At 34.5% G+C, this 10041-nt stretch overlaps 1 protein-coding gene across 2 annotated transcripts; it reads left to right on the plus strand.

Annotated features, from left to right (window-relative positions):
- The first annotated feature begins 94 nt into the window (after positions 1-94).
- LOC148169246 (uncharacterized) lies at positions 95-9764 on the plus strand. Of its 2 annotated transcripts, XR_015770823.1 has the most exons (4): positions 95-207; positions 256-608; positions 8608-8799; positions 8861-9764. XR_015770823.1 is itself a non-coding variant. In XM_088046513.1 (2 exons), the coding sequence occupies exons 1-2, from the start codon at positions 193-195 to the stop codon at positions 559-561; spliced, it is 321 nt and encodes a 106-aa protein (XP_087902639.1). In that variant the 5' UTR covers positions 95-192; the 3' UTR covers positions 562-1239. The 2 variants fall into 2 exon arrangements, 1 of the variants encoding a protein (XP_087902639.1); XM_088046513.1 differs by lacking the exons at positions 8608-8799; positions 8861-9764 and having other exon boundaries at positions 256-1239.
- The last annotated feature ends 277 nt before the right edge of the window (positions 9765-10041 follow it).

Consider the following 10041-nt stretch of genomic DNA (forward strand, 5'->3'; position numbering starts at 1 on the left):
CTACACACATCTTGCAGCATCTTGATGGTACCACCCATAGCCTAAGATGTCGAAAAGGCGGTTGTCGTCGCTCAACGTTGAAGGACTCTGCAACTTATTGCACAGAATTGAAGAAACCACTCATTCAGCTCCCAGAGTACAGTGAAGTGATCCAGGAGCATAACATCACGAAAAAGGTGTTGCTTTACTGCAATGTGGATGAAAAAGGTTAAATTTAAACATGTTTTAAGTCAAAGTCAAATGTTCTTTTTCCAGTGGTCGAAGATGTCGTTCAGTGACTGGGAAATATTCAGAGTGTTGCTGATTTCATTGCGGGAGCACGAAGTTTGCAACGTTTCCAAACCTGACGAGTCTACGAGCAGAAAACGAGTGTTTCTCCAGAGAAGGCCCAAAGGAACTCAACCAACGGAAACAGCATCATCGAGATGCAGTTGTCAAGAAAGAAAATACTACAAAGGCTCTGAAGGTCATCTGGTGTCTTGTGAGATATTTTGTGAAGTCAAGGAAACATCAGGGAACGGAAGTTTATGGAGAATTTTTATTGGTTTTTTGAAATCGTGAGATCTGGAGTTCTGGATGCATCGCTGCTTGTTGAGGAAGGATGGAAGGTTTGTTTGTTTTCTTTTCTCTCCATTCATGGTCTTTGGCAAACTTGCCCAAGACGTTAACTGTTTCCAATAAACATCCCTAGGGGCTGTTACGAAGTTTAGACGAGCGCATTGATGGTCACGTCCTCTAGTACAGTAAAATTCGTAATTTTGGTAGTTTTAGTGCTACAGCTATGAAATTTAGGGGAGTTACTATTTTTGCGTCGCAATGACACAGATTTTAGAAATTTTAATTTTTGAGACAAGTGAAAGTTTCCACGTCCTTGACTGAAATTCGTAATTTGGATAATTTTAGTGCAACAGTTATGAATTTTGGGAAAGTTACTTTTTTTGATTCGTATATTGACTCTATTAAATTTCAAAATTGTAGAGCCAAAAACGCAGATTTAAAAATGCTTATTTTTGAGACCAATCAAAAATTGCAGACAGCTTATAAAAAGTAGGCGCTCATTGCCATCAGTCAACCCCTCGTGTGTAAATTTTCCAAATTTCTTTCGTGTAAATCTGACTTTAAATTCTTTAGATAGAAAATTGAAGAAAAACTGAATTTAGCAAGTTTTGAGGTTAACTCGTTGTGTACATATCAACATCAGGAGAATAATGAAAAATTTAAATAAAAATTTGTGACCTTTGTGCTTATCTGCAACCTAAACTAAACGTAGACTTTTCATTTCCAACTCCAACTCTACCAATTTCAAATTTCAAAAGTCCCGCCCTAGAGTTTGACAGACGGCAGCTGTCGAAAGTTCGGTAGATGTCATTTGTTGTAAGTGGCCGGCTCTCCAATTTCGCGTAAAAACACAAGTTTTTAGTGTTCCCACGTGAAATTTTGTGTTCTGAAACATTCACGGAAGTGTTTCAAGTGTTTTAGTCGTGGTCACCAGCCAAAACCGTGTAAATTAAGGTAAATTTTACGATTTTTCCAACAAAGCCATGAACGGAGAGTTCTGTTGTAGAGCCAGATGGTTTTTTCAGTTTCTTGCGGAAATATTCAAAGATTATTGGGGGTAAATCAATTCTTTATTAGGGAGAAGGTTAAGAGAAAATTAAATGTTGCGATTTTTGAGGTTAAGTCGTTGGTGATGTTGGTTGTATCAGCGGCTCAATATGATGAAGAAACTATAGAACATTTTTTTCCAAAAGAAGCATTTTGAGTTGATTTTGATTTAATTCGTAATTTTGGTAATTTTAGTGCAACAGTTATGAAATTTGGGAAAGTTACTTTTTTTGATTCGTATATTGACTCTATTAAATTTCAAAATTGTAGAGCCAAAAACACAGATTTTAAAAATGCTTATTTTAGAGACCAATCAAAAATTGCAGACACATTATAAAAAAGTAAGCGTTTATTGCTATCAGTCTACCTTCCTGTGTAAATATTCGAAATTTCTTTCGTGTAAATCAGACTTTAAATTCTTTAGAGAGAAAATTGATGAAAAACTGAATTTAGCAAGTTTTGAGGTTAACTGGTTGTGTACATATCAACATCAGGAGAATAACGAAAGATTTAAATAAAAATTTGTGACCTTTGTGCTTATCTGCAACCTAAACTAAACGTAGACTTTTTCATTTCCAACTCAAACTCTACCAATTTCAAATTTAAAAAGTCCCGCGCTAGAGTTTGACAGACGGCAGCTGTCGTCAGTTCGGTAGATGTCATTTGTTGTAAGTGGCCGGCTCTCCAATTTCGCGTAAAAACACAAGTTTTTAGTGTTCCCACGTGAAATTTTGTCTTCTGAATCATTCATGGAAGTGTTTCAAGTGTTTTCGTCGTGGTCACCAGCCAAAACAGTGTAAATTAAGGTAAATTTCACTATTTTTCCAACAGAATCGGGTTGGTCCATTTTAACCAAGAAAGGGGAGTTCTGTTTTAGCTTTTGGCTTTTCGAGTTTCTTTTGGAAATATTCGATTATTGGGGGTAAATCAATTATTTATTAGGGAGAAGGTTAAGAGAAAATTGAATGTTGCAATTTTTGAGGTTTTAGAAATGCTTATTTTTGAGACCAATCAAAAATTGCAGACACCTTATAAAAAGTAGGCGCTCATTGCCATCAGTCAACCCCTCGTGTGTAAATTTTCCAAATTTCTTTCTTGTAAATCTGACTTTAAATTCTTTAGATAGAAAATTGAAGAAAAACTGAATTTAGCAAGTTTTGAGGTTAACTCGTTGTGTACATATCATCAGGAGAATAATGAAAAATTTAAATAAAAATTTGTGATCTTTGTGCTTATCTGCAACCTAAACTAAACGTAGACTTTTTCATTTCCAACTCAAACTCTACCAATTTCAAATTTCAAAAGTCCCGCGCTAGAGTTTGACAGACGGCAGCTGTCGAAAGTTCGGAATGTGTCATTTGTTGTAACATAAGTGGCCGGCTCTCCAATTTCGCGTAAAAACACAAGTTTTTAGTGTTCCCACGTGAAATTTTGTGTTCTGAAACATTCATGGAAGTGTTTCAAGTATTTTAGTCGTGGTCACCAGCCAAAACCGTGTAAATTAAGGTAAATTTCACGATTTTTCCAACAAAAGCGGGTTGGTCCATTTTTACCAAGAAAGAAGAAGAGTTTTCTTGTAGCTTCTCTAGATTCTTGTGGAAATATACAAAAACTATTGAGGGTAAATCAATTCTTTATTAGGGGAGAAGATTAATAGAAAATTGAATGTTGCGATGTTTGTGGTTAAGTCGTTGGTTGTACTAACGTCTTAATCTGATGAAGAAACTATAGAACATTTTTTTTCAAAAGAAGGATTGGTTAACCGAAGGTTTTTGAGTTGATTTTGATTTAATTCGTAATTTTGGTAATTTTAGTGTATGAAATTTGGGAAAGTTATTTTTTTTTATTTGTATATTGACTATTAAATTTCAAAATTGTACAGCCAAAAACACAGATTTGCTGCCAACTTTAGACGAGAGCATTGATGGTCACGTGCTCTAGTATAGCAAAATCCGTAATTTTGGTAGTTTTATTGCTACAGCTATGAAATTTGGGGAAGTGACTATTTTTGCGCCGCAATGACACATATTTTAGAAATTTTAATTTTTGAGACAAGCAAAAGTTTCCACATCCTTGACTAAATTTCATAATTTTGGTAATTTTAATGCTACAGTTCTGAAATTTGGGGAACTTACTATTTTTAAGTCGTGTAACTCTGTCAAATTGCAAAATTGTAGAACGAAAGACACAGAAAGTTGCAAAATCAGTTTCGTCTACAAATCGTTCGGACACTGTATATTTGGATTTATATTGGAACTCGACCTTGTCCATTCATTTCCCTCGGTTATGGCAATAGCACTACCTGATTATTTTTTGTTCGCTCAAGAAAAAAGTTATAAGATAAGCAATTAGGAAATTACGTAGGTATTAATCTCTTTATTGGAATCAGTTGTGTTTCGACTTTTGATAAAGACGGTCGTTTCGGAAATTTGCTACTCTGATAAAATATCTTGTAAGGTAAAGTACTAGCCCATCATATTCATTTATAGACATTTTGGAGAGTTTTCAATTCATAGAAACGTTAGGTGAAACGTTGTTCATTTTTTCAGTTTGTTAGCGTTAACAAAAGTTGTTTAATATACAGAGTGTTTATGTTTAGTAATAATCGGACTTTAAAGGAAGTTAGGTACATTTAGACTTTTTTGGTTCTTACAAATGTTTATCTAGGATTTGTGTTTGACTGTTGGATATGGCAAACAAAATTTGAAGATTGCTTTCAGAATTTTGAAATTTTTTTATTGAAACGGAAACATTCTTCTCAAAATTAACCGCTCAATATTAATTTTGAGATTTAAATTTTATTTGAAAGCACATATGAAACTCAACTTCATAATCGTCGTATAAATTTCCATAGTCGTCTCACGCCATAGTGCTGGAATTCACTTAGGTCTTATGTATTCATTTTATCCTTCAATTACTTAATTAGTTGAAGGGCAGACAAGTTGAGCAGTACCGCACCACTGACAAACAATTGTTTTTTTTGGCAAAAAATTAGTTGGATAACAATATTGAAAACTTCGCGAATATTTTGGCCAATTTCAAGTTCAATTATATGAAAAAAGGTTCACACTAATAGACCTTTGTTGAAATATGCCTCGATTGATTTTCTTTCTGGAGGAAATATGTATGACAAATTCGCTAAAAATCCTAATGTGACCCTGACGTCTTATTGCATACTAAAGAAGGACTTAAAAATAACGCCCCAGCGAAAACCAAATGTTTAAATTTTGTTGCATAGTGAAATTAGTGCTCATTATTTATTCTTTAGGCGTGTAGTGTCCCACTTCAAATTTAAATTTCAAACTTTTCGCGCCACAACGACCGCAGGAATTTTTGCGTTAAGAAGTTGGTGGACTTGGGAGTTCACCACCGCCGCAGCGGAGGAGGCGGGCGACGCCGGAGGCGATTCATTCTTGTTACGAGTTCGGGAGTACTAAGGTGTTGTGCTATCGAGTGCGTTTCGCCATATTTTTCACAGTGTTAATTTTAATCGCTATTTTGTTCTAATTTTTCATTTTTGTGTTTTTTTTTTAATTTTTTGTTTGTTAAAATCTTTTAAACAATTTTTTTTTACCCATTAATTTTAACGGGAGTGTGGTGTTATTTTAGAGCCCCTTGTAGAAGCGCTTGTGCGTTGTCACCTTTTGGTATGTAATAATTTTTGTCATTTGTTGTCTGAAGAAGGAAGTCACCCCGGATTCATGTAAAGTAGTTATTTTCCCTACAATTCTAAAGTAACGCGTTTTTTTTCCGCTGACGTAAGCGTCTGGATTCAACCAGTGTTCGCCCACCGTCCGATAAGCCACGTGCAGAAGCAATTTAGATTCGTGGAAACCTGATAGTTTTGGGAACTGAAATTTTTATTCGATTCAGTTCAAGGAATTTATACTGTTGAGTTCGAAGGATTAAAAATAGAATAGGATTTTAAAGAAATTGTGAAATACATGAAATTAACTGGGAATGTCTTTTTGGATCACTCTGTGTCATTTGTGAACAAAAACGAGTACATTTTTCCTAAAGTCCACGACTTTCTCTTCCATTGTATTTTATCGAAACTGAAAATTTATATGTTTATGTATTTTATGTATGTCCCTTGATTTCTTAGATGCTTAGACTTTTTTCGTCACAAAAGACACAACATAACAAACAGCCTCTCGCGTTAATGTTAGTACATTCTTTTAGAGTGTGATCAATTCAAAATTAAACTTTGATTTTTGACTTTCGAAAACCCTCCAGTGCTGGAAGCTTGTTACGTGGGACTCTCGGGGTAGTCAGGGTTCACCTAACTAGCGGGTCTTCCGCGGGTGATGTTGGTTACTCTTAATCTGGCCATAATTTGTTAGTACTCTCGATAAGACACCGCCTGTATGTTGCGGAATAGGAAAAATTGTCTTCGGGTCTTCCGAAAACATAATCTCGTCCTGTTTCTGTCTGTCGCCTTTGAAAATAATTATCTTTTATTAATGTTTATTGATAAATTGTTTGTACATGTCTACTTGGTAAATTGTGTGTTGTTTTTCATTGTTATTTTGTTTTCAATCATTTTTGTAGTTTGATCACACTCACAACAGAGAGAATGGGAGATTTTTGTAGTTTTTTTGATGTAATTCACTTTCCGTTAATTTGTTTATTGCATTTTTGTACCGAAACGTTTCTTTGTAAAGTGACTTCTTTTGACATTAAAGATTATTAAGAATTTTGTAACATGATCAAATCGTCTGTTCAAATGCTTGTATTTCTTGAAATGTTAAGAATGGACACGTAGCTGTAAAATTTAAATCAAAACCATTCAAACTTCTAAAGTTTGAATAAAACAAGTTAAACCACATTTGGTCTGGTGTATTTTTATTTCTTTGTGTTGGTACGCTCTTCCTAAAAGACGATGCACTGCTTTGTATCTAATGAACATCCGCCTTCACAACACAACGTAGGTCCTAGCCGTTTCAGACGATCACGGTTTTCGGCCGTTTTATTTATTTTAAAGTTCGCGGTTCTCGAGTTTGGCGGTTCATTTGAATTTTGGCGGAATTGGGTTACAGATCATTACAGGCGTGTTTGTAGTTTCGTTTAAAAAAGACGTGTTTGAAAAATTCGAAATTTGGGTCAATGTGTTATTATAAAATCTGATTATTGCAAAGCACTTTAAATACCGGGTGTTCCAGAGACTGCTGAACATAGGGAAATAACATGGGAAAACGAATTTTATTTTTTTCCTGCTCTCTCGAACTTCCAAATTGAATTTGGTCAGGGGTGGATCATTCTTTGAATGATTCTCAATCAGACCGTATTTTTTTAAATTTCATGCTTTTACGGCATTATTAAAAAAAAACAAATTAAAAACGGTGAATTTTAAAGTTCCCGCCGGAATGTCGGTACATTTGAAATTGAATATTTGTCATTGTGACAGCCGAGTTAATCACCGTGAGTCCAACCTAACCTCACTTTTTAAAGATTTGGAGACTCGTTTTGGAGGACTAACAACGATGTCTAACGTTTCAAAATAATAGTAAAGTAAGTAAAGTAAAGTAATAGATAGTAAAGTTGCTTTAAAAACAATCTTCAAAGTTTGTAACTAAATAGAATGAGCAGCATTTATGCTACAACTGAAATGCACTCATTTGTCAGACGCTCTTGCTTCACCAAGAGTCCAAATTTGCTTCACCAAGAGTCCAAATGCATTTTTGAAACGACAAAAAATATATGGCTGAGACTGTCAAACAGAAGAACACAGCCAAACATGTTTTGTTTTTAATAAGAGTTCAAAGTTCTCGCAACATTTTGTCAAATTTTAACCATATTTTTGCACAGATTGAAGTTATCTACGTCAGAAATTAACAATTTAAGCTTAGAACAAGAGTTTTGAAACGTTAGACATCGTTGTTAATCCTCCAAATCTTTAAAAAGTGAGGTTAGTTTGGACTCACGGTGATTAACTCTGCTGTCATAATGACAAATTTTCAATTTCAAATGTGCCAACATTCCGGCGGGAAATTCAAAATTAACCGTTTTTAATTTGATTTTTTTTGAATAATGCCGTAAAAGCATCGAATTAAAAAAATTACAGTCTGATTAAGAATCATTCAAAGAATAATCCACCACTGACCATATTCAATTTGGAGGGTCGAGAGAGCAGGAAAAAAATAAAATTCATTTTCCCATGTTATTTCCCTATGTTCAGCAATCGCTGGGACACCCGGTACATGTTTTTAATGTAAGGGAAGTGTTTTAACAAAAATTGCGTCGCATTCTTTAGTAAATTTCTATTTGATAGTTTTAATATTGCCGAAACGGGATTTTCCGCCAGTCTTGGGTGTTTTAACAAAAATTGCGTCGCATTCTTTAGTAAATTTCTATTTGGTAGTTTTAATATTGCCGAAACGGGATTTTCCGCCAGTCTTGGCATGAAATGTCTTTTGAAAACGCGAGGCGAATTAATAACGAAATTGATAGATTTTCAATAAGGAGAAATAATTTTGAATGGCTGTGTGATATTTTTCCGTACGTTTTAGTCCTGTTTTTTTAATGCAGAATACGTAACTAACTGAGCTGCATTGTTCCTAATTAGTGAAAGGACAAATCAATTACAAATAAAATGCTAGAAATTTTTTTCCAAAAAAAATTTTATTTAATAACCCCCGTAAAGTCATCGTTTATTTAGTTGTACTCCGAGTTTTGTGTAAGAAAGACGTCGTGCTACGGTGGCTCGAAATTTATTTTATTGTAGTTTAGTGATTGCCAGGGTTTAAAGGTAGGACTTGTACTATTAGTGCTACAGCTATAAAATTTGGGAAAATTTAGTAATTCTAAAAACTAGTGTTTTTAAATGAATATTACGGTGTCTGTGTTCGCGAAAGGGGTGTATTGTGGGACTCAAAATGGGGGGGAGTCACTCAGATTTAATTTATTTTTCCTATTCTGCATATTTGTCGACTAGAATTTCTGACATTTTATCTCTTCGATGTTAATCTTTTTATCTATTCAAACTTTCTCTTTTTTTTTCAGTTTCCACCATTGATTTCGAGTGCCGAAATTTTTAGTGCGCGAGATAGATCAGTTCAGTTTCAGTAGTGTCATAATAATAAAACTAACATCGTTTTTAAAACAAAGTGAGTGAGTGGTTCCTGGTTCCTGCTTCCTGGAGGGGGATGCAGTGGTAGGAGCGCGACGATACCACTTAGGGATCAGGATTAAAGGGTAAGTTAACTGCTGGCTTGAAATCGTTGGCCAAATTTGTAAAAAAAAATTTCTATTGCAGTAAGTCCGTGTGCGAAGACGATGGCGACGTTGGATCAAACAAGGTAGGATTTTTTTCTTTCTTTTTTGGGTTGTCGCTAGAGGGCCAAATTTTTGACGGTTCAAAACAATTCGTGCTCGATATCTCGGAAACTATTTCAGATATTGGAATGCGGTTTGCGCCATTGTTTTTCACGCGATTTTTTACGTAAGAAATAGTTTTTAGATTTTCCGATAGTCGAAAGTTGCAAATTTTCACAAAAATTCATGACCAAAACTATGGTCAAACTTCTCATATCGATATCTCGCTTATTTTTTAGAGTAAACTTAAAATCCGGGATTTAAATTCAGATCCGACAACAAATAACCGAGTTATGGCCGATCAAAGTTTCGGATAGTTGATTTTCATTTTTTCTCATTTTTCCCAATTTTCAAAGTTAAATATCTCGGAATCTATTAGAGATATTGAGATGCGGTTTGCGCCATCGTTTTTCTCGGCTCATTTTACGTTAGAAAAAGTGCTTAAAAGTCGAAAATTCGATAGTCGATTTTTCGCGAAAAAAAAATTGCGACTCAAACGATAAAAATTTTTCAATTTTTTTATTTTTGACCATAACTCGTAAACCGTTTGCTTGATCGATCTCAAATTGGGCCAGTAGTTAGATTTCGAGCTCCTCTTTCGAATGATATAGAAAACAAAGGTATTAAACGTTGTTTTTACATTAAAAATAGTGATTGAAAATCACCCCAAAATGACCACTTCCAAACAGTTTTTGGTCAATGCTTTCTTTATTTCGTAGGTAAACTCAATAAATTTTGACTCATTTCACGCAGAATCTCACGCTGAATCCAAATCTGGAATTTAAATTCAGATCGGATAACAAATAACTGAGTTATGGCCGTTTGAATTTTTGGGTGGTCGCCAGATGGCCAAATTTTTGAAGGTTCCAAACAATTCATGCTCGATATCTCGAAAACTAGTTGAGATATTCGAATGCGGTTTGCGGCATCGTTTTTCTCGCGATTTTTTACATAAGAAATAGTCTTTAGATTTTCCAATAGTCGAAAGTTGCAAATTTTCGCAAAAATTTATGACTAAAACTATGGCCAAACTTCTCATACCGATATCTCGCTTATTTTTTAGAGTAAACTTGAGTTATTATGCTCCAGTGTACGCAGAATTTTACGCAGATTTCAAATTTG

The sequence above is a fragment of the Gnatocerus cornutus genome, chromosome 9 (assembly GCF_029298725.1).
Source record: "Gnatocerus cornutus isolate USDA-ARS CGAHR chromosome 9, icGnaCorn1.1, whole genome shotgun sequence".
Taxonomy (NCBI): domain Eukaryota; kingdom Metazoa; phylum Arthropoda; class Insecta; order Coleoptera; family Tenebrionidae; genus Gnatocerus; species Gnatocerus cornutus.